Below are 27,380 nucleotides of genomic sequence, written 5' to 3' on the forward strand. Positions count from 1 at the left end.
CTGAGATGGAGAGTTGTGTGTTCTATTGATTGAGCCAGCCTGGTGCCCTCATCAAAGGCCTTTTTTTTTTTTTTTTAAGATTTTATTTATTTATTCACAAGAGACATACAGAGAGAGAGAGAGAGAGGTAGAGACACAGGCAGAGGGAGAAGTAGTCTCCATGCAGGGAGCCCGATGTGGGACTCGATCCCAGGACCCCGGGATCATGACCCAAGCCAAAGGCAGATGCTCAACCACTGAGCCACCCAGGTGCCCCTCATCAAAGACCTTCTTAAGTGATAGTGGCATCTTTTGTTACATGAGTGACGGGTAGCCTTGTTGGGGGCCAGTGCCATGCCTCTTGCTGAGTGTCCCCCACTGCTGTGGCTTTGCTCCATCAGCATGCTCATTCGTGGCGAGAAGGCAGTGATACTTGGTACTGTCCTGAGAATAGTCTGGACCTTGTGGACACTGGAAGGCACTGGGGACCTGGGCTCTGCGGAGAGTGCCGTTAGAACTGTGATACGGTGGTAGCCTCCCTCGGGCTCCAGCCCGCTACGCATACCTGGAAGTGCAACTTGGGGTGAGGGGGTGGGGCTGTAAGCCCTTTGGGGTTAGAAGTTCATCATTTGTGATTTTATTTTTTTTAAGATTTTATTTATTTATTCTTAAGACACACACACACACACACACACACACACACACACACAGAGGCAGAGACACAGGCAGAGGGAGAAGCAGGCTCCATGCAGGGAGCCCAACACGGGACTTGATCCCGGGACCCCAGGATCAGGCCCTGGGCTGAAGGCAGCGCTAAATTGCTGAGCCACCTGGGCTGCCCTCATTTGTGATTTTAAATCCTGGTCAAGCTACTAATGTGTTCAATCCTGTGTTCAATCCTCAGGAGTGAGTGAGGAGCCCAGGGGACTTTTTAGATGCCGCATTTTTCTTGTCCCCCTGGGAGTGTGAGTCAACGGGAGAGACCAGGGGTCTCAGCGAGGCAATTCTACAGGGGAGGGTCTGTTTCTCAAACGGGGCCCTCAGAGTTACCTTCGCCCTTTCCTGGCCGGAAGGGGCCTCCACAGCCTCTGGCCTTCACGTCCCTTCCTCATTAACCTTCTCTGCCAGATGGGACCCAGGGGTCAGTGTCTCCCCCTACCCCAGCCCCATTTTCTTATGGCACTTGAAACAGGGCTGCATTTATAGAGTGCCTTTTGTGTTCTGGGCCCCGGGCTAAAACCCACCTGTTTTGTCTAATTTGTGCTCACAGCATGGACACCCACAGAGCTCATCGGTTTTTTTGTTTAAAAATCTGTCCAATTTTGCTCATTCAAGTGGCTACTTTGTGCCAAACACTGGGATGCCATCGAAGGCCAGCCCCAGCCCCAGCCCAGTGGGCTTCAGGGAGGCTACGGCCATGGTGCGATGTGGCCTGGGGGACGTGGAGGAGGCTCCTGGTTCAGGGGATGGGAGTCAGCTAGGCTGAGGGAGCAAGTGGGGCAGGAAGATGTGCAGCAGATGAGCAGAGGCCGGTGCGTGGCTCTCCAACCTCATTTGCCACTCGCTGGAGGAAAACTGTGTTGGACCAACTGAGAGATGGCCCAGCCTTGTCCTTTACGGGTTATATTAAGATATTTTAAAAAAGATTTGTTTATTTACTCATGAGAGACACAGAGAAAGAGGCAGAGGCACAGGCAGAGGGAGAAGCAGGCTCCCCATGGAGTGCCTGATGTGGGACTCGATCCCAGGACCCTGGGTCACGACCTGAGCCAAAGGCAGGTGCTCAACCACTGAGCCACCGGGGCGCCCCTGAGCTGAAGTCTTTTGTGCTAATCTGTCTCCTGTGCTTGGTGTGCTTCATTCTGCGGAGCGGGAAGGCCCTTCCTGGTCAGGGTCTTTCCCGGCCCTGGATGGACGTGCTCCGGGAAGCAGATGGCCAGGGAGTTGCAGAGGAGAGGGGTATGGAACCCCGGCTCCTCACCCTGCTGTCCACTGTCTCCATGACTGTGGGCAGTTGTTTGGTCTACTCTGGACCTCAGTTTCCTCTTCTGTAAAATGAGAGGAAGAGACTGGGGTCTCAAAGGTGCATCTGACTCTGACTCGGAGATACATGTTGGTGCACAAGGTGTAACGTGTGTGTCTATAGCATGTGTGGGGAGGGATGGGGCCCAGGGCGGGTGGGGGCTGGTCTGAGCCCCTGCCCAGGGTGCAGACCTGAAGGTTTGACTTTCCCCTCCCCCGCCCCCAGCTGTCCCCTGCCCCACGGTAGGGACCCTGCAGCATGGTGACTTCCCTCATGTTTGTTCTGCAGCAGAGGCAGATGTTTCCGGCAGCTGGCCACTTAGCCTCCTGCCCTATTTTTAGCTCCATTGTTACCCGCCCCGGGCATCTGGCTGCCTGGGGTGCATGAGAGCCTGTGGCCCTGGAAGGAGTCCTCTTTTCTGGGACCAGCTTGTTCTGTGCCTCCTGCCAGGTCCCTGGTTTAACCTTCCCATCGTGTCTTGGGAAAGTGAGAGTCGTGTCAGGAGGAATGGGAGAGGGTGCGTGGGTGCTGATGCAGTAGAACCAGGCTGTGGAACCAGAGGCCGGCTTCTGTTGTTATGTCACCCAGTGAACTCTCAGAGGCCTCAGTGTTTCCATCTGCAGAACGGCACAGTGGCCTGGGCTTCTGGCTCTCTCAGAGGATTGTTCCGAAGCAGAAATGAGGTCATGAGCGTGAAATTTGTTTAGGGAAATGACATTTGTGGATTCTGCTCTGTGGGGGCTCTGGAGGAGCGCTGGATCCCGGGTGGGGAGATGGAGCATGTACTTACCAAACACCAGGCCAGTGAGCTCAGGCTGGGGTCGTGTGGGGCACAGGCTGCGCGCTGCAAACCCTGGAGGAAGAGGGAGTGAGGGGGTGAGGGTGTGGATGGTGTTCCTGGTTATGGGACCAGGGAGGACAGATGCATGGGGACAGGGAAGGGCTGGATGTGTCCTGGGAGATTGGAGCAAGGGAGGGCTTTGAGCATCTCTGGCCAGTGGCCTTGGAGCTGTTTGTCCCTGGGAGCAGGCCCCAGGTGGGGCTGGGGCAGGACACGCTGCATCTCCCTTCCTAAGCTGGCAGCCAGCGGAGTGGCTCTGCGGCTGGCTGTATTGCACATCGCGCTGCATTACACATTGGACTTTCATCAAGGATTGAAAGGGCTCAGCTGCTAAAATGTTTGAAAGCCTCCCATCCTGTCCAGCCCCCTCACTTTCCAGATGGCAATGAAGTGTGGCCCAGGGAGGGATATGCTGAACTTGAGACCTGTCCGAAAGCCCATGCTGGCGAGAAACACTTACTGGAGCTTTTTCTGCTCTGTACCATAGGGTATCTGGGACCAGGGCTTGCCTGGAATGTTGGGGATGTGGAAGGCAGTGGGGGTGCTGAAGACGGGAAGGGGGTTCTTGAGTGCCAGGCAGGAGAGTCTAGACTGGAAGCCACAGAAGTGGAAGGATGGGGACAGACCCCAGAAGTGGGCTGTGGATTTTCTTTTTTTTCTCTTTTAAAAATTTTATTTGGGATCCCTGGGTATCTTGGCGGTTTAGCGCCTGCCTTTGGCCCAGGGCACGATCCTGGAGTCCCAGGATCAAGTCCCACATCGGGCTCCCTGCATGGAGCCTGCTTCTCCCTCTGCCTGTGTCTCTGCCACTCTCTTTCTTTGTGTGTCTCTCGTGAATAAATAAATAAAATCTTTAAATTTTATTTATTTATTCACGAGAGACACAGAGAGAGGCAGAGACAGGCAGAGGGAGAAGCAAGCTCCCCACAAGGAGCCTGATGTGGGACTTTGATCCCAGACCCTGGGATCACGCCCTGCCAAAGGCAGATGGACCCTCAATCGCTGAGCCACCCAGGTGTCCTTGGGCCGTGGATTTTCCAGGCTCATTGAAAGGAAGCCTCTGGCCCCCATGACATTACTGGAGGTCAGAAGTGGGGTCCAGCCTAAGTTCTCACTGGCCCTTTGGGGCCCAGTTCCAGGAAGCAGCCAGATGAGTATCAGCAGGCCCAGGGCCCTGAGTGGGGTCTCAGGAAACTCTAGGTTTCCTCCCCAGGGTCCTCCCCGCCTGAGTTTTGGCCTCCCCTCTCCCAGTCCCTGGTGCATGGATCCTGGAGATGGACGGTGCCTCAGACTCTTTCAGGAGCAGGATGACTGCCTCCCAGAGCAGACTGGGCCCTCCCTGGGAAGTGCTACATCCCCTCCTCTTGCTCCTCCCTGAAAAAGCCAACCAGCAGGGCCCTTCCTATCCAGATAACACCTTCTTGTTTTCCAGAATGGCCAAGAGGGCCACAGAGAGACTCCCGGTGGTGGGGAGACACTTGTAGTCTCTCTCTGCGTTTTTGGAGCAATGGAGGCCAAGCCTCTCTCTATAGCATGGAACAGACATTTAGCTGCTTGGAACTTTCTAGACCTCTGCGGCTGACCTGGGGGAGCTGCTGGACCACCATCTAGCAGTGGCTGGTGCTGTAATCATGTCCTGCGTGCGTTTCCTTAGTGACCCCATGGGCCCTGGGGGCCGGAGACGATGTCTTCTATATTCTGTGAACCCCCACACCCCCGCGTGGGCTGGGCTCACAGGATCCTGGTGTCGCTCTGCCTGACTCTTACCAGCAGGGAAACTTGACATTCTCCTGCAAGAAGGGAGAGAAGTAAGTTCTGTCTTGTTGCCATGTGGCCTGTCGGTCACTGAGGGTCAAACCTAAAAATAATGGAGTGCATTAGTCAGGATTAGATTTGGCTGCGAGTAATAGGACAAGCCAAACAGCAGTGGTTTACACAAGATGGAAGTTTATTTCTATGTCCTGTCCAAACCCAGAGCCTCGCAGCCCACGCCTGGCGCGGTGGTTCCACGCCACGGATTCCTTGGGGAACTTGACCTCCACCATTCCGAGGGTGTGGCTTCATGTGCTCGTGGTTCAAGATGGCTGTGAAGCTTCAGTCATCCCATCTGTGTTCCAGACAGCAGGGTGGAGGAAGGGGGGGAGAGGGAGGGCTCGTAGGGAAGATTCTGGAACTTGCTGCGCGACACTGCCCCTCATGTTCCATTAGCTGGGTCTGGTCACAGGTAGCTGCAGGGAAGGAAGGGGGTGTGTTCCTGCCCCCTCACCTGGCTTATTAATACACATGGCAGGAAGGGAGGGGCTGGAGGCCTGGGGGCACTTTGGTCAAACTGAGGATGCCCCCAGGCTAAGAAGTTGGACCAGCACTTCGGGGACCGGGAAGTCTCCCCGACACGGAGGTCAGTTTTATCCAGGGACCAGAAAGCCACATGTCCCAGACCAGCCAGAGGATGCAGAGAAGCTGTGTAGGGTTAGGAGGCAGCCCAGTGGTCACAACAAGGGAGGTGGGCCAGCCTCTCCGGAGGGGCTCAGAGTCCGGGCTGCTGGGGCCAGGGGAAAGGACAAGCTTCGCCACTGGAGGGTGGCCGCGAGGCCAGGGGACTCCCAGAAGGGCTGCAGGTGCTGTGACAGAGGCAGACAGGATGCAGCGATTGCAGGGCTGCCCCTGGGAACCTCGCCCTCCCCCTCAAGGCCCCAGGACTGCCTCCCTGCCTCGGTGCCTTCAAGAGAAACCAGAGATCTGCACTTTTATTGGAAACCCCTTGATTCTTCAGTACTTGCTGCTAATTAGAGCGGAAAAATAACAGAACTGCAGGGGTCCTACAGACCTCCTCCCTCTAGATGAGATGCTTCCTGTGTCTCTTCGTCTCTTTGGAGGGGAGAACTGGGGTGAGGGGGGCAGTGTGTGGAAGACCAGCTTCTCATAGGGCAGCTTACCTTCTTAAAATTTTTATTTTAAACATATTTTCATCTGCAGTTTTTAAAAAAGATTTTATTCATTTGTTCATGAGAGACACACAGAGAGAGGCAGAGACACAGGCAGAGGGAGAAGCAGGCTCCCTGCAAGGAGCCCGATGCAGGACTTGATCCCGGATCTTGGGATCACACCCTGAGCCAAAGGCAGATGCTCAACTGCTGAGCCAACCAGGTGTCCCTCATCCTCGGTTTTTTGTTTGGAAAACTTTCAAGCCTCCAGAAGAGTTGGGGGGAGAATATAGTTAGTGTCTGAGCTCACCAGTGGCTAACATTTGCTCCATTTGCTTGTGCCCTCTGTGTCTCTGTGTCTCTGTGACTCTGTCTCTCGGCCATCTGCAAGTGACAGACATCAAGGTGTCTCATCTCATCTCTAGACACTTCAGCCTGGATCTCCCAAGAACACGGCATCCACAACATCATCACACCCCAGGAGTTAACGTACTGATCCAGCACGTAGTCTGTATTCAAAATTTCCCACCTGTCCCCAAATTCATTCTAATCTTTCCCCCTTCCCCAATCCAAGCTCCTGTAGAGACAGAACTTTCTTTCTTTCCTTTTATTAAAAAAGATTTTATTTATTTATTTGACAGAGAAAGAGAGAGAGAGAGAGAGAGCGCGAGCGAGCGAGCGCGCTCGTGCTTGTGCACAAGCAGTGGGGCCAAAGTCAGATGCTCAACTGAGTGATCGACCCAGGCGCCCTGAGACAGAGCTTTTAGTCAAGCAGAGCTAACCTGCAGGGGAGCATCAGAGGTGGGGGGCTCCCCAGGATGGAGGCAGGCACCTAAAGGTGCTGGAAGGGACCCTTTTCCTTCCTGAGGGTTCCAAATTCCAGGAGCCTCGGGGGCCATGCAGGAGCATGTGGTGACAAGTGCCAAGGTCTTGGCTGGAGGAAGAGCAGGTGGGAGCTCCTTCTCTGTCCTCCACCTGTTAGGGGAGCTGAACTGGAGGTGTGTTCTCCCCCTCGCCAAAGGCAGGGGCTGGCGCTCCCCCTGCAGCTTCTCCCAGCCTGGGTGCTCCATCCTCGGTGAGACCTGCTGCCCCTTGCTGGCCCCCCCTTGCCACAGCTCCTTGGCTGGCCCCTCACGCACTATGCCCACTCTGTCCACTCCTGGCTCCAAGGCCACCCCAACACGTCATCTTAGGGGGTGACAAGGATGACTTGTCCCTGCCAGAACTGGGATCTTCAAAGGCTTCCTGTAGTTTGCAGGCTGAAGCCCAGACCTCCAGGCCCATTCCACAGTGGCTGTCCGCCTGCTGAGTATGTGGTAATATTTCCAAACATTCCTCCACCTTCTGGTTTTAACTTTCAGATCTATCTTTTTTTTTTTTTTTAAAGATTTTATCTATTTATTCATAGAGACACACAGAGAGAGAGGCAGAGACACAGGCAGAGGGAGAAGCAGGCTCCACGCAGGGAGCCTGACGTGGGACTCGATCCCCGGTCTCCGGGATCATGGCCTGGACTGAAGGCGGCGTTAAACCACTGAGCCACCTGGGCTGCCCAACTTTCAGATCTTTTTTTTTTCTTCAATTTAGAAGACATTTCAGAAACATACAGTTTAGCAGATGAAGATTTCCTGCGATTCCAGAGTCCTGGTGGCTTTATTTTTATTTTTTATTATTTTTAAAAGATTTTACTTATTTATTCATGAGAGAGAGAGAGAGAGGCAGAGACACAGGCAGAGGGAGAAGCAGGCTCCCCACGGGGGGCCTGATGTGGGACTCGATCCTGGGACCCTGGGATCCCACCCTGAGCCAAAGGCAGACGCTCAACCACTGAGCCACCCGGCGTCCCAGCCCTGGTGGCTTTATTTCATATTTGGATCTTCAAGTTTTCAAAAGAAGGAGGCTTGAGGGTTGGAGGTTGTGGAGGGATGGGGTCGGGTGACCCTCAGAGATGCACATGGCTGAAACCATGTGACTCTGCCTCCAATCCAGCAGTGGAACCTGGGAGGAATTCATGTCTTTGGCTCTGCTTAGCTGGAGGCTCTTCTATAAAGTGGGGGTCATAAACCTTGTCTCACCTCCTCTTAAGGTTGTTGACATTAGCAAAGAAGAAAAACCTCACAAAGACATGAAATATGCCACCAGGCTGTGCACGGAGTGATTATGGAAACGTGGATGGCAATGGGCAGAGGGCATTGGGGGCGGTGGATACAGAGCTAGGAGCATCGTTGGGGCCTCGGGGGCACCCTAGATGAGGAGCTGGGACCTTTGTCCAACTTTTAAACTATTACAAATAATACTGAAAAAAAAAAAGGTTCCTGGAGTAATCATGTCCATTGTAGGAGACTGAGAAGCGATGATGAGCAAAAGGAAAGTAAATACCTCTCTCTGTCCCTCCCACTCAGGATTAAGTACCACAGTGTTTAAGTAAACATCCTTCCTGTTCTTTTGTGCCTACGTGTTGCTGAGTGCCACCCCTGTTCCCATCCGCGGTGAGCCCGGCAGGGTGGGGAGGTAAAGAGATGGAGCTGATTTGTTCTGTGATTATGTGTGCAGCTCCTCCCCTGAGCCAGGCAGCTGACAGGAGCCAGGAAGGACACAGGATGGCCCCCGCCAGGAAAAACGTGCCGTGGAAGGGAATGGAGTGTCCCATCTTGTGATGATCACAATGGGCCGTGCGTGTGGAGAGGCGCGGGTGGGTGTGTAGTCTGGGAGGGCTTCCTGGAGGAGCTGGGCTTTAACCTCCAGGGGAGGGTGGAATGTGGGAGGCTGGAGGGAGGAGGGCAGTCCCGGGCAAGAGGAGGATTGGGTGGGAGCGGCTTCCCCCTCCCCGTCTTGTGAAGGATTGAGACCTGCTCCTTGGGGCCAGGTGCCCGCTCCTTTGTGCGTCTTTAGAAGCTGCAGGTGCCTGAGGCTGGTCATATGTTCATCTCATTAATATTTCCTGAGCATCTGCCGGGCGCTGTCCTGATTCTGGGGCCGCGGTGTGGATCAGTCAGGCACTGTCCCAGCTTGTTGAGGGACTGGGGGAGACTGAGGTGACAGGGACAGCCCCATAGTGAGGCAGCCGGGAAATGAAAGGGCTCGTGGATGGACAGAGGCTGTGGTGGGGGGTGCTGTGGGCAGACAGCGTCACCGGCGGCTCCAAGAGGAGGGACATTTGAGCCAAGACTGCAAGAAGGGGCAGCCCTGTGAATAAGCCGAAGAATGTTCCTGGCAGAGGGGCGGTAGGTGCGCAGCCTTGGTGAGGGGGAGTGGGCCTGGGGCGCTGGAAGCAGGAGGGGCCTGTGGCCAGTGGCGGGAGCATGGAGGCCAGGTCACGCAGGGTGAGTGAGGTCAGGGAGGTGGGGCCTCCTCGGCACAGGGGGCTGGATGTTGCGGTGTGACCAGATAAGGAGGTCATGTGACCTGATTCAGGGTTTTAAAGATCCTCTGGCTGTCGCATGGCAGATGGATGTCGGGAGGCCCAGGTGGGGGGAAGGAGAGGCCTGCTGGGGGCTGCTGCAGTTGGCCTCATGAGGAGCTGGTGGCCTGGACTGGGTGGTGGCAGAGGTTGGAGGAGGTTGGAGGGGACACCCCAGTCTTCTGTGGGGAGAGTTCTGGAACGGGCAGAGGGCTTGCCCGGGGCCACCCGGAGCAGGGCTGTCCTGGTTCTTGGTTCGGGCCAGGAGCGGATGGCAACCTCCCTGGGTGGCCCAGCAGACCGAGCGAAATGGGGAGCTGTACCTGTGGTACCCAGGTAGGGCAGCTGCTGTGGCCTCGCCCGCTCTGCCCTGGTGCTTGCCCCGGATGGCAGCGGACTGCCGAGCCCGCTCACTCCTCCTGACCCTTCCCTCCAGAGGCCTTGTCTGGGTCAGGCCCCGGCCCTGTCAGGGAGGTTCCCATCCAGCCGTGGCGGGGGGGGGGACATGGGAAGCGGGGAGAGGGAGGGAAGTGCATGAGGAGGGGGCCCCTGGGAGGGGAAGAGGGGCTGAGGGGTCAGAGGCCCTGCTGGGTGTCAGGCTGGCTAGCCCTTGCTTTCTACACACTTAGGCCACCCAACCCAGGTGGCATAGGGATGCTCCTCCGTTTAGAGGGGAAACTGACACCCAGAGAAGGTAAGCCACACACCCAGGGGCCCCGAGGAGTGGTGGAGATGCGAGTCAGCAGACTTGGGCCCCCGAGCCCGTGCTTCCCGGAGTCAGAGCCACTGTGTCCCCGACTGGGTGCCAGGCCATCAGAGAGTCACCGACAGCTTCCTTGAGTTCCCAGCATCCTGGGAATGCTGGCGCTGGTTCCTGGGAGTCCTTGGGCCTGGAACAGGCTTCTTCAGTTTTCACCCAAGGCAAGGGTTGGGGGTTAACCCTGACCGACCCCCCACAGCGGGCCGCGGGATGCCCCCTGGACTGCGGAGCCCTGAGACTCCGCAGCACTGTCCAGTCAGATGTCACCTGGACCACCTGCCTCATTCTAAATGGTCACGTTAAGAATGTGAGAGGATATAGATGAATGTAATTTTAATGACGTTGCTTAACCCAATATATCAGCCCATATTATCATTTTGACATGACTCGACACAATACATTACATTGTTAATGGGATTCCCTTTTTTTTTGTACGAATTCCTTGAAATGTGTGCGCACATTTACACCTGCAGCACATCCCACTGAAATTGCTGGACTGTGAGAGACTGTAAAGCTCTCTTCCAGAGAGGGTGCACGATCGTACACTCCAGCAGCCGTGTCTGGGATCCACTTTGTTCCACATCCTCACCAGCGCTTAATGGTGTTGGTCTTTTTTTTTTTCAAAGATTTTATTTATTTATTCATGAGAGAGAGAGAGAGGCAGAGCCACAGGCAGAGGGAGAAGGAGGCTCCACGCAGGGATCCGGGTCTCCAGGATCATGCCCTGGGCTGAAGGCAGCGCTAAACTGCTGGGCCACCCGGGCTGCCCTGGAGTTGGTCTTTAGTATTTGTTACTCTAATGTATTTCCCTGATGATGAATGATGCTAGGTGTGTGTTTATGTACTTATTTGGCTCCCGCACATACTGTCAAATCTTTCGCCTGTTTAAAAAAAAAGATTTTATCTTATTCTTAAAAGATTTTATTCATTTATTTGAGACACACACACACACACACACACACACACACACACAGCAGGGGGAGGATCAGAGGGAGAGGGAGAAGCAGATGCCTCGCTGAGCAGGTAGCCTGACCTGGGGCTTGATCCCAGGACCCCGAGATCATGACCTGAGCCACAGGCAGATGCTTCACCAACTGAGCCACCCAGGTGCCCCCAAAGATTTTATTTTTAAGTAATCTCTGTACCCAGTGTGAGGCTCAAAACTACAACCCCAAGATCAAGAGTCATATACTCCACCTGCTGAGCCAGCCGGATGCCCCATCTTTTGTTCATTTTTCATTGGCTTTCTTGTTAACTTGGGACCATGTTGTAAGAGTTGGTGCCTCTTTTGGTCAGGCTTAGATGAGATATTCTTTTTTTTTTTTAAAAAAGATCTATTTATTTATTCATGATAGACACAGAGAGAGAGAGGCAGAGACACAGGCAGAGGGAGAAGCAGGCTCCATGCAGGGAGCTGGACGTGAGACTCAATCCCAGGACTCCAGGATCGTGACCTGGGCCAAAGGCAGGCGCCAAACCGCTGAGCCACCCAGGGATCCCCTTAGATGAGATATTCTATGTCGAGTGCTCTGCACGCAGAGATCTGCCCATCGGCCCTCCCGACACCCCCTCTCTGCAGTCAGGGTCACCGTTGAGACCCTCCCCTTGCCCCCCAGATGCAGGCACGGGACTCACACACTTTGGAGCACACCCCGTGCTTTGGCTAGTGTCATTACACACTCGGTCAGTATCAGCTCGGCACCGTCTCCCTGTGCTCACAGCACTCTCCCCCTTTGCTCGGGCCAGAGTGGGCATGGCCCAGCCCAGGAGCCTCGGCTTGGGAGGCAGCTGCTCTCGGCTTCGGCCTCGTCCTTGTGACCCGAGCACATTGCTCTCCCTCTCTGGGCCTCTGTTTCCTCACCTGTGGAGGCAGAGGGCTGGACTCGCTGGCCTCCAGCGGCGTAGCCAGCTCTGAAGCTGCTGCTGGGGGCCCGTGGTGACAGCTGTGGCCTGTAGTCACATCTTTCCCCGAGGTGGGACTTGGGATTTTGCGTCAGGGCCTGGGGTCCATCCCGGTGGGGAGGGAGGGCAGAGGAAGGAACGGGGATGGGCAGCTCTCCACTTCAGTCTCAAGAGCCAGACTCTGCTTCGGAAAAGCCCACGGGATTTGCCAGGCCCGGAGGTCATGGCTACTGCACCACGACAGGGACAAAGAAGGTAGGGGACGTGTGAGTTTTGATTACAGATGGGGAAACTGAGGCCAGAATGGAGACAGTGTAGTCCTACCAAGAACCGCCTGAAAATAAACGGACTTGGGCAGCCCGGGTGGCTCAGTGGTTTAGCGCCGCCTTCGGTCCAGGGTGTGATCCTGGAGACCTGGGATCGGGTCCTGCGTCGGGATCCCCGCATGGAGCCTGCTTCTGCCTGTGTCTCTGCCTGTGTCTCTGCCTGTGTCTCTGCCTCTTTCTCTCTCTGTGTCTCTCATGAATAAATAAATAAAATATTTTTTAAAAACTGGACTTCGACTCATGAGGTGTTTGGGGGCCAAGACCTTAGGAGTCTGCTTTTGAACCTCTTGTCTGTCCCCCATACGCCAGCACCTCCTCGGCTTGAATGCTGCCATTGACGAGAAAGCTCATCCCTCTGCAGCCCGGGCACTTGTGCTGTGGCATCAGGCAGTTAGTGGATGAGCTAGAACTAATGTTCCAGCTCCTGAAGTTGAATTGTTCCTGGGGAAACAAGGTCACCTCTCTGCCACCAATTCCATAGCGCAGTTTCTTTTGTCTCAGGAATGACTGCGTGTGGAGGCAGGAGGATGCGTGTCCGTCCATGTGGGGGACTTTCTCACATGCCATAGTAGTGTAGTCCAGATGATTCTGTGGCTTCCTAGCTGATCACTGAGGGTCTCTGTGGGGGAAATGGGGCCTGGAGTCCTTGATCCCTCCGTGGGAAACCGTGCATCTCTCTCCCCGTCTGGGAGGCCGTGTCTGGGATGCTCTGGCAGAGAGTGGAGTGGATGAATGGGGATCCAAGAGCAAGGGAGGGAGAGCGTGGGGCATGCTCTGGCTCTCAGGGCAGCTGTGAAGAGGCAGGAAGGCAAACTGATGAGGAGCACATGTCAACTGCTGTCACTTAGCAGAGGTCAACCATTCTCCCTGGAAATGGATGCGGTAAGGCCTGGATCTTTTTTTTTTTTTTTTTAAGATTTTATTTATTCATGAAAGACACGGAGGGGGGGGCAGAGACACAGGCAGAGGGAGAAGCAGGCTCCATACAGGGAGCCCGACGTGGGACTCGATCCCAGGTCTCCAGGATCATGCGCTGGGCCGAAGGCAGCACTAAACCGCTGAGCCGCCCGGGCTGCCCTGGGCCTGGATCTCAGGGGCTTGATGGGTGCCTACTGCCTCAGGGGTGCTTTGAAATGTTAACAAGCAGCAGCAAAGGAGAAGGTGAAAGAGGACCTATGTTTGGTGGGGAATATTCTTCCCTCAAATTAGGGTTTTCTTTTTTAATTTTCCTCCAAGAGCCACTCTCACACTCTGGCAGAAACTTATGGAGCACCTTTCCAGAATGTTTTCAGGTGCACAAACTATGGGATTACAGAGGAAGTGAGTCGTATTCGGAGAGCTGAAACACTACAAAACAAGTTGGTGGTGTAGTAACACGTGTCATCGGTTATTATTTTATTAACAAGATAACCTATGACCTTGTTAGGGAGATCTCAAGGATGATGAGGCAGGGCTGGAGGGAGAGAGGGAGCCCTTTCCAGACCCGAGGTTAAATTTTATTTTGTAAAGACACAACAGTGACAGGGCTGCTGTTGCTCTGCTTGGATGGGGGCATTGAGCTGGAGTGTGCCTTTGATGGGCACCCGTCTGCACCATGGACACCCAGCCAATCCTGATTGTCCTTTTGGTCTCTGGTGTCGAGAACCCCAGTTTGCAAATGGCACAGCAGCATCTTTATAGCTCGCTTTGCACAGTGAGGTTACGCTTTGTTCTCATGTCCTCGAAATTCACTGGCTCATAAGGTCACTTGTGAGAGCCTGGGGGGCTCAGGACCACTGGGCACACAGTTGCCCAAAGTTGGTCAGTCATGTCACCCCAGTGCCTGTGGGCAGGGCCCCGGGTCCCTGTGGTTTCAGAGGAGGGATGTGTGCAAGCCATGTTTCCAGACATCTGCACAACAGCAGTGTGAAAAAGGGCCTGTGAGCTCTAGGGACCACGTCCCAGGCCCTGGGGTGCAATGGGGATGATGGCCTTCACTTGTGATCGAAGGAAGTTCTGGACCAGCATAATTGCTTACAAACCATCCAGGTTCCATGGACCCCTTTTTTCAGTCTCCCCACCTCCCACCCCGCTCTCCCCACCCTCCCCTCAAGCAGAGGTTTGAGCACTAGGGACATTGGGCATTGACCGCCAGGACCTCTAGTCTTAGGAGTCAGATCCGATTGAATCGGGAAGAAGCTGTTGGACCGTCCCATCCCTACTGCCATTTTATGGCTGCAGATGTGGGGAGGATGAGGCCCCTGTGCTGGCGAGACTTACTCCAGGCAGGGTGGAGAGAGGTTTTCAGGATGGGGGGAGATCTGCAGAGTGGGAGGCCTGGGGATCCCGGGGCTTCACCCTCTAGACAGTTTGGAAGCTGGTCAACTTTCAAAGGAGATTGTCCTTCCCCCACCCTTGTAGCCTGCAGCTGTGCACATGTGTATTGTCTCCCAGCTGTCCTTACAGGGCCCAGCTGGGGCCTGTTGTCGCCTGTGGAGCCCGTGAGAAATGGGGGTGGCTGGAGCTGGAGCTGTGGGGGTGTCAGCCGCAGCTCGATCCGGGGGCGGGGGCAGGACGTGGCCAGGGCTGGGCAGCTGTGATCAACTGCTGCCTTCTGTAGGCCCTTCCCACGTCCTGTCCTTCCTACCCTCACTTGGGGTGGCTTCCCGTGCTCCTGTTCATGGAGGAGACTGTAGTCGTCCATTCCTCCTTGGGCCAGGCTGCTAAGAGGGGTCTGGGGAACTTTGGTGAGCTGTGTTGGGAGCCCGCCAAAGCCAGTGAAGTGGAGAAAAGTTTCTGGCTCTGCTGTGGCAGGCTGGGGCCCACTGTGGAGCCCTTCGTGCTCTCCGAGCAGCCTGTGTTTCTGTTTGGGAACAGAGGCTCATTCCCTTCACCTTTGTCAGAGATGGAGAGGGGGAGGGAGGGAGAAATTGGATGGGCTATGGTGGGGCTCTTATAAACACAAGGTGTGCATGTTGACAGAGCTGTCACATGGCTGCTGGGAGATCTCAAGGATGATGAGGCAGGGCTGGAGGGAGAGAGGGAGCCGGTTCCAGACCTGAGAAAGACAGGGACAGGTGGTGGTTGGGGAAGGTTCGAGGAGGGATGGGTAAGTCTAGTCATCTGTCTCAGCGGCTCTGGGGAGAGAGATCCCGGGTCCTCAGGGCCTGGGGGAGAGAAGGCACAGTGTGTTCAGCCTTCACACTAACACGCTGTCCCTGCCTCTGCCACCCACTTCCCAAGGTGCTGCTGCTGGTGTGGAGAGGGAGGGCTGGGGAGCGTGGCTGGAGCAGACCGTCCCCAGCACACGGAGCAGCTCACACCGGGCCAGTGGCCACTGACGGATGGTCACGTCCTGGTGCTTCTGCAGTGCAGAGATGTCAGGGTGCAGATGGGGCTGGGGATGGGCGGGCCGGGTGGCCCCCTCCTGTCCTGATCCTAGATCATCAGGGTCAACTGGGGCCAAGGGCTGCTAAACCCTCAGAGCCCTGGAGCCTGTCTCTGCCCATCGTCACCCTTCCCTTGGGGCCCGAGGAACTCCCAGCCCCTTCCCTCCTCCCCAGGGCTGGTCCTCCAACCCCGGCCAGTCCTCCTCACGCCCTCCAGCAGCTCTTCACTGGTCTCTGGCTATTTCCCTAGATGTTCTCTTATTTGTCCTCAGTAGGCTTTAACTTTATTACCCAGTGTTCAGGGGAGAAAAAGCAAAAGGAGAAGTTAGAAAACACTCTTCACATGGTGATAACTCACATTAGCCTCTTGTGTCCCCCAGACTTTTCTCTGATACGTTTCCATGAATTAAAAAGGGACTGTAGCCTCTTCTTGCCTTGCAACCTGTTCCTTCTAGCCCTGTGTCCTCGAGGTCTTTTCAAATCCATCACTGTGGTATTTTTAATGGCTGTTTAGCCTTTTTTTTTTTTTTTTTTTGTTTTGTTTAGCCTTTCACCTTAGTGATGCCCCCTCCTTTATTCAGCAAAGCCCCTGTTGTTGGCTGGAGGTTGTTCCCGGGGTTTTGCCATCCTAAATAACACTTCCATTAACCACACACCCCGGAAGCCTGATTTCTGCGTGCATCCTTAAGTATTTCTCTGGGAGGGGAGACCACTGTGGGGTGGGGATCACTGCGTCCACCAGGGTGCCCAGCCTGCCTCACATGGGTGGAAGGTTCGGCTGTTGGTGATATTGATGATGGTGATGGCAAGTTCGGGGGCCTGGTGCTTTCACTGAACCCTTGGATGTCTCTGGCCTCATTTCGTGAGATTTGTGGCTAGCATGTCATCCAGCATCCTGTTCCCATCCACATTCTCTCTCTCTTTTTTTGAAGATTTATTTATTTTAGAGCAAGAGAGAGAGGCAACAGGCAGAGAGAGAAGAGAGCAAGGATCTCAAGCAGACTCCCTGCTGAGTGCAGAGTCTGACCCTGGACTCAGTCTCATGACCCTGAAATCATGACCTGTGTTTGAAATCGAGTCGGACACTTAACCACCTGAGCCACCCAGGCACCCCACATCCACACTCTTCAGAGCCAAGCCTGACTTCCCTTTGCACCTGCCCTAGGTCTTTGCACTCTTCCCCGTCAGCGGGGTTTGGTTTCTGGGTGGCCTGACCCAGTCACTTACAGCCCTAGGTCCTGACCAGGTGTGGAGGGTTAACCCCTTTCTGACAGTCATATTTTTGCCGGGGGAGTATGACTATAAGGGGTCAGGGGCTGTGTCTTTGTGTCTCTTCATATCCATGACCCTCCGAAAACAGCAGCAAAGGGCCAGGCCCATAGCAGGCCCTCATGAACACGTGTAGGCCACATACCTGCCCTGTCTCCAGCTACAGGCCAGCTGGCCCTTTCTGGGTCTCAGACTTGGTATCTGTGCAGCGGAGGTGGAGGGGGCCAGGTCCCTTCCTGCCCTGGATTTTCCTACCCCTTCCTCTACCACATGCTTCTTGTTCCACAGGTTTGGGGTCCTGAGGCTGCCGGCAGACTATGGGTACAACGGCCAGTACCGCCCAGCAGACAGTTTCGGCGGGCGCCCCCTTTGAGGGCCTCCAGGGTGGAGGCACGATGGACGGTCCGCACTCACTCAGCGTCCACTCCTTCCAGAGCACAGGCTTGCACAACAGTAAGGCCAAGTCCATCATCCCCAACAAAGTGGCCCCCGTCGTGATCACGTGAGTGGCGGGGGTGGGGTGGGGCTGTGACCATGTCCCTAGAAGACAGGGTTGGGGCAGCGGCCTGGAGGAGGGGTAGCACCCAGCACTTAGTCTGCAAACTGCTTTCCTAGATGAAGATCCTGAGGCCCAGAAAGGTTAAGCAGTTTGTCTGGAGTAACACAGCAAGCGAGTGGCTGAGTGGGTCTCTAGGCTCATGTTACTTATGGGCATGAGGACGTGAGGCACGGAGAGGGAGGAGTGGCTGGTGGGGGGACGCCCTTTTGAAAATAATTTTTGGCCCAACATTTTCAAAGGGAGTTTATATACTTGGATGTATAAAGCTTAGATTTTTATTTTTCACAACCAGTAATTATGGCTCGAAAGTGAGGTTAATACCAGGTCGTTAAAGAGCTGTGAGCTAAAAAGCTGGAAGCTGTTGGTCACCTCTCTTAATTAAGTCCTTGAGGGACATTCCTGGAGGAGGCTGAGGGTTTGTTCTGACACTGTATTTGAGACAGTGCACTACATGCACCCAGAGGAAAGGGGTCTGGAAGGGGGCTCTGCAACCCTGTCTGCCCTTATGGGGTCAGTCAAGGAGGGGCTGCTGGGAGCCAGAGGCCAAGAGGACAAAAGAAGCATTGGCTGTGTCTCCTGGTGAATGGAGAAGCCTTATCTTCTGTTGAATCTGCCTCTGGGCCCCTCCTGGACGCAGGAAGTAGGACACAGTGAGCTAAGAATGAACTGTGTTCCACACATGCAAGTTTGGCAGAGACCTAGTAGATGGGACTTTCTGTGTAAGGAGACCTGAGGGCCGGGAATGATAAATCCGCCTTTTGGCTTTGAGGCCTGGCAGGAAAATTAGAGTCCTAATCCATTACTGTGCTCCTGATAAGGGGAAGAGAAGAGACCTGATATGTATTCCCTCTCCCAGGGATGACACATCTAGGTTTGGCCCCCCGAGAGCAGTGTTGAAGACACTGGTCCTGGGCCTTGCTTTGTGACCTGGGGCAAATCCTCTTCCCTCTCTGGGTCTCATTTTTCTTAGCAGATTATGTGGGGATGACATGCAAGATATTTAACCAAGTGCTGTGGCTCAGAACAGTCACGGGGCTGCTGAAGAAATCTGCCACAGTGGGACTGTGTGTCTTTCCTGGATCCAGCATGAGTACAGTACCCCTGGGGTTGCAGCATGGCTGGGGGGAAGAGACCTTAGAGATCACCCAACACGGGGTTTGGCAAACTGTATCCTACAGACCCAATCCCGCCTGGCATCTGTTTTTGTAAATAAAGTTTTATTGGGACACTGCCAGTCCTATTCACTTATATGCTATCCGTGGATACTTAACACCTCAGTAGCAGACTTGTAGTTGCAACAGAAACTGTATGGCTCCCCAGCCAAAATTATTTACTATCCGGTTCTTGTTATCAAAGGTTTGCTGACTCCTCATCTTATACGTTTTAGATCAGGTGTGAAAACTGGATCTAAGAGCACAAACTGGAACTCCTGGGGGTAGAGGGATTTGCGCACCACGTGGTGAGATGGAGGCAGAGCTGATAGCGGGACCCCAAGTCTCTTGACTCCTCGCCTAGTGCTCCCCTGTCCCACTCATTCCACCGCCCAGCCTTCCCTAGATGCAGGGAGCAGAGGAGCAGACACCAGAGAAGCGCGAGTGTCTTATCCATTTGTTATAATCGGCACGGAAGCTTGTCGTGTCTTGAGCGCACAGACCCACCCTGGTTTAGCATCTGCAGAACTCTAGTTTTGTACCTCTTAGTTTTGTTTGAAATGGCCCTGTGTAGAGGTAGCATTGCTACTAGTAAAAGTAATTCTATTAATAAACCCTGTGCCCAAGGCCCTTGGCTAAGCGCTTACGTTCAGCCGTGCCTTGAATTCTCACAGCCACCCTGGAGGTGAGGATTACTGGAAACGGAGCCACAGAGAGTTGAGTAACTCCAAAGCCACAGGGTTGCCGAGCGGTGGAGCTGGGTTCGTGCCCAGGTCACACACCCCCAAAGCCTGTGTCCTGAGCCACCTCACTGTGCTGTGGGATTGTCAGTGTGGTGTTGTTCTGAGAGACAATCTGATGGAAGGGTCACCTGGGACCCAAGTAACCCTTGAATAGGAGGCCTTAAACAAGACCAAAGCTTCTCTCTACACTAGAGTCCAGGAGGTGCTCCAGCCTGGAATGGTGGCTCTGGGTCAGCCAGGCCCCTCCTCTCTTGTCTCCCCACCATCATCAGCATCAACTTCTTGCCATCACTTCTGGGTGCTAGCCAGGGAGAAGGAGAGAAGAAGGCACCCACCTTTTCTTTAGCGAATGGCCCAAAAGTTGTACACATAGCACTTTTCCTCATATCCCATTGGCTAGAACTTTTTTCTTTTTAGAGATTTTAATATATTTGAGAGAGAGCAATAGAGGGAGAGGGAGAGAGAGAAAAAGGGGGAGAGAGAGAGAGAGAGAGAGAGAGAGAGAGAGAAAGGGTATACAGAGGGAGAGGGAGAAGCAGACATTCTGCTGAGCGGAGAGCCCTGTAGGGGCTTGATTCCAGGACCCTGAGATCATGACCTGAGCCCAAGGCAGATGCTTAACTGACTGAGCCACCCAGGTGTCCCTCCATTGGCCAAAACGTAACCATATGACCATCCTATAGCTGCAAGGGAGGCTGGGAAATATAGTTCCCCGCTGGATGGCCCAGTCACAATTGCAGGGTTCTGTTCTTGAAGGAGAGGGTGGATGTTGAGGACAGCAGGCCATCTCTGCCACAGAGGGGTGGCCCAGGGCCTGGGAAGGGTGGGGTGGCCCTGTTGTGGGGTCTGGTGAGGATGGGGGTTAGTCAGATCGTGAAGATTTCCTGACTTGGGCTCTGTTCTGCCCTGGCAGGTATAATTGCAAGGAGGAGTTCCAGATCCATGATGAGCTGCTCAAGGCCCATTACACGCTGGGCCGCCTGTCAGACGCCACCCCTGAGCACTACCTGGTGCAGGTGAGGTCAGCCCGGGCCCTCCCCCTTCAGCCTCTCCCACCCCTTCCCACCCTCCTGCCTCCCAGTGTCCCTCCCTCCTGCTTTCCCCGCTGGCTCCTCCCTTCTCTGCTTCTGTCCTCACCCCACCCTCTGGGGCCCTTATCCACTTCCTCCCACACCCTGGTTTCTGGGGGCCGCTCCCCCTGCCCCGTGGAGCCCCCAGCTCTTCTCTTCTGGCAGGACCCTGCCTGGCCCCAGCCTGCCCCCACCACACCCTCTGAGCAGCAGGAAGAACAGAGACAGGGTCCCAGCCTGCTCCCCCCAGCCTGGGGATCTCCATCCCAGTCTCTGAGTCCCAGAACTTCTCTGGCTTAGCTGTTTTTTCCCCTCACCTCTACCCTAGAAAGTGAGGTCTCCAAGCGCAGATGACTTTTACTCTGTGGTCAGTGCATCCATCCACGCCAGCCGGGGAGGGAGGAGCCCCGTCCGTCGTCAGAGCTCCAGGGCCTCAGGAAGGGGCTAGTGCAGGATTCCTCTAGCTGTTTCCTGGGGCCTTAGTTGTGATCACTACTTGGCCCTTTCTCCAAGCCCTTTCTCTGGCCAAGGGAGACATTTGCCTTCTTCGTGGAGAGCTTCGGGCCCCACACTAGGGCCAGCCTCAGTCTCCTTCCTCTGGAGTGCCTCTCCCTGGTCTCTCCTCAAGGCCTGGCTCTGATGCTGCCTCCTGTGTGAAGCCTTCTCTGATTCCCCACCAGGAGGAATTGTTTTTCCCTTTCCCATGCTAAATGACACCTTTCTTGGGATCACAGATGGTCATGTATTTTGTTTGTTTTTTTTGAAAAGCCTACAGACAGTTTGAAGAGCATGTCCCCTGCCCCATCTCCCTGCTCCCCATCCTCTGGGGCCTGGGATAGAACTCCACCTACGGAAGATGTCCCTGAGCCATCTGAATAACCCCCTGTGGCTCTCCCCCTGCCAGGGACGCTACTTCCTGGTGCGGGATGTTGCTGAGAAGATGGATGTGCTGGGCACTCTGCGGGGCTGTGGGGCCCCCAACTTTCGGCAAGTGCGGGGTGGGCTCACTGTGTTTGGCATGGGACAACCCAGCCTCTCTGGATTCAGGCAGGTTCTCCAGAAACTCCAGAAGGATGGACACAGGGTAAGTAGCGCCGCTTCCAGGCAGGATCCGGCCCCCCAAATCTGGCACAGGGGCTTCCGGGAGGGTCCTAGCCACATGATAGGGAGGGTGGCTGGGGACGCAGACTGGGCTCTGCTGGGCATTGAATGCCATGATGATCATTGTGGTCGGCATGGTTGAGATTCTGGGCCAATATTTATTGCCATGTCATTTGTGGCTATGGGGGCCCTAAGGTCAGGAGCCCTTATACACCTAACTTTGAGAACCTCGGAGAAGTCAGAAGGGTGACAGGGTGACAAGAGGGGACAGGTGATAATGAGAGAGCCACAGCATGATGACCAGAGCTGACATATGCTTGTGTCAACCCTATGAAGGCAGGGCAGTTCCTCCCATTTCAGAGGAAGAACGTAGGCCCAGAGAGGATGAATGAGTGGTGTCAGCTTATGAGGCCCAGCTTATGAATGGTGTCCCAAGACCCAAACTAGGCATCTGGACTCTAAATGCGTATTTTTTTAAAAAATTTATTTATTCATGAGAGAGACAGAGAGAGAGGCAGAGACACAGGCAGAGGGAGAAACAGGATCCCTGTGGGGAGTCCGATGTGGGACTCTATCCCAGGATATCCCAGGATCATGCCCTGAGCCCTGAGCCAAAGGCAAACGCTCAACCATTGAGTGCCCCGGGCATCCCTAAATGCCTGCTTTTAATGTCTGCTCTTTCCTGCCTGATGCTGAGGTGGGGTTTTGAGTGTCTGCAGGGTGGAGGCTGAGGGCCCGCTGTGATTGCAGGCTCAGTGTGGGCAGCCCACGCCTGATTTGACCTGAGGTTTAGCTGGAGAGTTCTCAAGTGAACCAGAGTGGGGTGGGGTGTTAGCTCTGTGCAGGTCCCGTCTTCTCAGCCCGACAGCAAGTTCCACAGGGAAGGGTCTGCCCACATACCTCTCTGGGTGTAAGGTGCTCAGTGAATGAATGATTGCATCATGGTGGTGGACATTCATTTCTTCACCTGGTGTCTGTCAAGCACTTGATTGATCCAGTGTTTCGTGCTAGGACTAGTGGGATGTGTAAGGAACCTGTAGTCCATGAAGGGAGATGTACTCACTGATCATGTTAGTATGAAGTAGGAGTTACCACCATGAGCTTCGGACAAAGGGCTGTTGGCCCGAGAAGAGGGAGAGTCGGGGGCAGGTGGCATTTGGACTGAGCTTTGCTTATTGGGCAGGATTCATGTTGCAGGGACTGGGGGGGGGGGGGTGACAGGCGCTCAACGAGCGGGGAGCAGCCTGCACAAAGGCCCAGAGCTAAGAAGGTCGAGCGTCCGTGCTGGACAGTGGTGACAGCTTCTTCCGCCTTGGGCTCCTGGCAGGGGTGCATCATCTTCTGTGTGCGGGAGGAGCCCGTGCTCTTTCTGCGCGCCGACGAGGACTTCGTGCCCTACACACCCCGAGATAAGCAGAATCTTCACGAGAACCTCCAGGGCCTTGGACCTGGGATCCAAGTAGAGAGCTTAGAGCTGGCCATCCGGAAAGAGGTGAGGGTCACTGATGTGGGTGGGGGGGCCCCCCTTTGCTGGCAGGCCGCGGGCAGCTCATCGGCCCTCACTGGCCTATGCCCACTCACATCCCTCCCCGGCTTGGGCGAGCAGCTGGCTGGAAGGCAGGCTCATGGGAAGCCAGAGGAAGGACTTTTTTTTTTTTTAAGATTTTATTTATTTATTTGACAGGGAAGTATAAGCAGGGGGTCGTGGCAGAGGCAGAGATAGAAGCAGTCTCCCCTCTGAGCAGGGAGCCCGACATGGGGGTCGATCCCAGGACCCCGGGATCATGACCTGAGCTTAACCGACCAAGCCACCCAGCACCCCAGGAAGGACTTTTTTTTGCCTCTGTTTGGCCCAGCTCTCTTTGCCTCTGCCCCTTTCCCTCCCTGCATACCTCCTTCACACTCAGCACCCTTGTCTAGGAGGGAGTGGAAGTAGCATCAGACGAGGAGCCCCAACACTGAGGGTCAGCCCTCTATGAGCCGCCACTGCTCCCGATGGGCCTCTGTCTGTTTCTGAGGTGCCTCTCTTCTCCTCCCCCACAACATGGGAGGCCTGCCAAGTTCCTGAGGCCGTTGACACACCGTGGGGGTGTGTACCTGGAGTGTGTGGTCACGGGGCCCCCAGAGACTCCCCGGGCAGGAACCTCCTCGTCTCCTCTGGTGCCCAGATGAAGGAGCTTCCCCTGTCCTTCGGCCTGATGGCTTAGTTGGCTCCTGCTGTCCACAGGGCGGGGCACTTCCTCCGTGGCCCCAGTGTGGGCCATGTCATTTTGTACATGGGTGGCTGCCCTCAGGCCATGGGCCACCTCCGTCCTGTCAGGACTCCCAGGGCACAGAGTACTTCCCTGTGGCCAGGTGCTTCCCCCTGGAGGCAGAGCGGCCCATCCGTGGCCTCTGTGGGGTCCAGTCCCTCTAGAGCTCAGCCAGGAAGGCCAGGAGGGGCCTGAAGGTCAGTCATGGCCCCCCACCCCAACTCCTCCTGTAGATCCACGACTTTGCCCAGCTGAGTGAGAACACGTATCACGTCTACCACAACATTGAGGACCTGCTGGGGGAGCCCCACGCTGTCACCATCCGGGGCGAGGACGACGTGCTCGTGACCAAGGAGGTGTTCCAGCGGCCCCTCTTCCTGCAACCCACCTACAGGTACTGAGCGCCAGTCCCACCCGGGGTCACCAGGTGACTTGGGCCACACGGGATGCCAGTGTGCTGGGCATGGGTGCTCTCTGGCCCTGCTCTCCAGCTGTGGCCTCAGTTTCACTGTGTGCAGGGTGGGCTAGTTCCCCACACCCTCTTCCCCCACAGGAATGCAGGGGTGGGGGGGATGCCTGGGCTGTGCCTGATGGGTCTCTCCCCCTTGCCTGGCAGGTACCACCGCCTGCCCCTGCCAGAGCAAGGGGCCCCCCTGGAAGCCCAGTTTGATGCCTTTGTGAGTGTCCTCCGGGTAAGTCAGGGCAGGAGGGGCTGGTGGGAGCACAGAGTAGGGACAGGTGCCTGCAGAGCGGGTCTGGGTCTGGGCCCTGTCTCCATGGTGAAGCTCAGGGCAAGTGTGGCCTCTGGCTTTCCTCAGAGCAAAGTGTTGTGTAGGAGGTGGAATGTCCGTATCTCTGTGGGAGTGTGTATTTGTACATTCTCCGCTGCCAGAGCCCAGCGCTGACGGTCTGAAGGCCTGGGTTCTGGGCAGGCTCAGTTGTTAACTTGCTGTGTGATCTTTGGACAAATCACCTGTCTAGACACCAAGTTACTGGAGCTAAAAAATTCTTATCCGTAGACTCCTGGGCTGGTGTTTCCTGAGTGCGGGTGGTGTTTCTTTGCCAGCCCCTGTGGAAGAGCCACCTTATTTAATTTGTATTTCGGGGCTTGGGGGCTGTTAATACAAGCCTGTCCCCTCTGAGCAGTCTCACTTCTCAGACCAACTCCTTGAGCTCCGCCAGGGCCTGGGAAGGAGGCAGGGCCGTGCTCCTTGGTGCGGATAGGGCAGATTAGGCTTTGAAGTTTGGTAAGAGAGACTGAGCCACCTGTCTAGGCACCCGCCCCCATCCTTGCCAAAGACTGCAGGGTACAGGTAGGCCCACGTTGTGATCCCCCCGACCTCCACGGCTTGGTCCCAGCAGAGGGGTTTCCAGGTCATGCTGTTGCTGATGGTTCTGGTCTTTCCCAGGAAACCCCCAGCCTGCTGCTGCTCCGAGATGCCCACGGGCCTCCCCCTGCTCTCCTCTTCAGCTGCCAGACGGGCGTGGGCAGGACCAACCTGGGAATGACCCTGGGTACCCTTGTCCTGTTTCACCACAGTGGGGCTGCCTCGAGCCCCGAGTGAGTGTGGGGATGAGGAGCGGAGGGGGCAGGGCTGGAAGGAGTCTGGGGACGTGGCAGGAGCCCAGGGCCGGCGCTGGGGGTGGGGCAGGTGGCGTTCATCTCCTGGGTTGCCACAGACTTGCTGAGTAACATGGAAAAAGTCTCTTGACCTCTCTGGGCCTCAGTTTCCCCAGTGGGGAGCATGCCCCTTGCTTCCCCCAACTTGAATGGGAAGGAAGACTTGGACCCTGTACTCCAGGGCTTCTCGGCAGCCGTGTGAATGGGAAGTGTCAGTGTGGTGGGGGGACAGAGGTAGAGGCCTTTGGGGGCATTGCCTATGCTACTGACCCCTTCCTTGTCAGGGCTGTCCCCCTGCAGACCAAGCCACTGCCCCTGGAGCAGCTCCAGGTGATCCAGAGCTTTCTCCACATGGTGCCTCAGGGGAGGAAGATGGTGGAGGAGGTGAGCCAGGGGTCTGGGGGCGGGGGTCCTCAGTGGGCTTCACTTCCTCCCCGTAGCTGCAGCTTCTTGACAAACCTTTCTTCCCTTCCACCTCCCGCCATCCTCCCCCGGCCCTGCTCCCTCCCTGCTGCCCTCCTGCCCTGGTCGGGGCACCAGGTGGACAGAGCCCTCACCGCCTGCGCAGAGCTGCATGACCTGAAGGAGGTAGTCTTGGAACGCCAGAAGAAGCTGGAAGGCACCCGGCCAGAGGGCCCAGCCCAGGTGAGGCCCGGACGGTCTGCGGCTGCTGAGTCCTGCGACCTCACTCCGTGAGGCCTGCTGGCTGCTTTCTGTCCGACAGACTCTTCTGGTTGCTGCTTCTCCCGGGGAAGAGAGGTGTTCAGAGGAAGGGGCGATGCAGGAGCGAGGCCTGCAGGAAGGACAGGACAGGGAAGAGGGGAAGTTTACTTTCCCTGGCCGGGTCCCCTTGCTGCAGAATAAACAGGATGGAGGAAGGGGCTGCTGGCAGGGGTGCTGGGGGGCCTCTGGGTCCAGAGACTTCCCAGATTGCTCCTGGCTCCCCTCCTCCTGCCAATCAGTGTTTTGCTGTTGCTTTGGGTCGGCTGGGGTTTGGTCCAGTCCGCTGCGTCTGGAAGAGTGATGGGCTCTGGGCTGTCTCAGCGCCCTGTCCCTGCGCTCTGGGGAGAGGCGGTTGTCTTGACAGTGTTTGCGCATGACAGTGCATGGAAGGAATCTAAGGCCGGCAGAGACTTTTTCTTCTTTAACACTTAAAAAAAATAACTTTGAAAAGTCTGGTATGGAAAAATGAGAAATTGGAGAGGGAAGAAAGTCACCCATAATGACAGCGTAGCTGCTGTGAGCATCCAGGGCTGGCTTCCTCCCACGTGCTTTGTGACGATCTTGTGTCGGGTGCTCCAGGGCATGTTTGCGGCCTGCTGGTAGCCCTTCTCTTCAGCTTCCCATGCCACCCCTGCTTTCGTCATGGCCATGCTTGCTGGCTCTGTGACGTCAGCCGTCGTTGGCCTGCGAGGTTAAGAGCATGGGCTCTGGCCTGACCACCTGGGGTCCGGTCCTGCCTCTGCCACCTATATAGGTGAGTGGACGTGGGCAACCTGCTTCACGGCTCTGTGCCTCAGTTTCCCCACTTGTAAAACAGGGCCAGTAACAGTAGCCACCCCGTAGAATTGTTGTGAGGATCAGCTGAGATATGAGCCATGAAGCCCTTCAATGGGAGCCTGGCACAGAGCAGGTGTCCTTGGAATGTCACCTGCCATGATTCACTCACTAATCACGGTTCCCTTGGATGGGCCTTGGACAGTTGAGTTGCTTCCAGTTTCTCATCTGTGTAAATTCCTTTGCCTCAAGATAATTTCATGAAAGCAAAGCTGTTTTATATTTAGGATTTTTTTTTTTTCTCTTAGCTAGATTAGAGGTTGGCAAACTATGACCCATGGGCCAAATCCAGCCCGGCCACCTTGTTTTCGTAAAGAAGTTTTCCTAGAACATGGCCTTGCCCATTCATTTCAGTCCCGTCTGTGGCTCTCTCAGGCTGCAGTGGCAGAGTGAGGCAGGTACAGCAGAAGCCCTGGAATATTTACTACGTGGCCTTTGAAAGAAGTAGAAGTTTGCCGAGCTCTAGCCTGGATTCCCAACGATGGGGTTAAATGTAATCAAAGAGCATAACCTTCCTTTCAGGCCTGTATGAGC

General features: G+C 55.4%; 1 protein-coding gene across 5 annotated transcripts in view; it reads left to right on the top strand.

Moving 5' to 3' along the window:
• Window positions 1–27,380, top strand: part of PALD1 (phosphatase domain containing paladin 1) — a 93,295-nt gene that overhangs the window by 40,359 nt on the left and 25,556 nt on the right. For all 5 annotated transcript variants that reach the window (XM_077894850.1, XM_077894851.1, XM_077894847.1 and 2 more), the window contains exons 2-10: window positions 17,081–17,294; window positions 20,159–20,261; window positions 21,220–21,399; window positions 22,744–22,908; window positions 23,902–24,062; window positions 24,285–24,360; window positions 25,078–25,229; window positions 25,574–25,673; window positions 25,830–25,934. In XM_077894850.1, the coding sequence (XP_077750976.1) occupies window positions 17,110–17,294; window positions 20,159–20,261; window positions 21,220–21,399; window positions 22,744–22,908; window positions 23,902–24,062; window positions 24,285–24,360; window positions 25,078–25,229; window positions 25,574–25,673; window positions 25,830–25,934 (1,227 nt within the window). In that variant the 5' untranslated portion in view covers window positions 17,081–17,109. The remainder of the gene's footprint in view (window positions 1–17,080; window positions 17,295–20,158; window positions 20,262–21,219; window positions 21,400–22,743; window positions 22,909–23,901; window positions 24,063–24,284; window positions 24,361–25,077; window positions 25,230–25,573; window positions 25,674–25,829; window positions 25,935–27,380) is intronic.

This window comes from Canis aureus, chromosome 4 (assembly GCF_053574225.1).
Source record: "Canis aureus isolate CA01 chromosome 4, VMU_Caureus_v.1.0, whole genome shotgun sequence".
Lineage (NCBI taxonomy): Eukaryota > Metazoa > Chordata > Mammalia > Carnivora > Canidae > Canis > Canis aureus.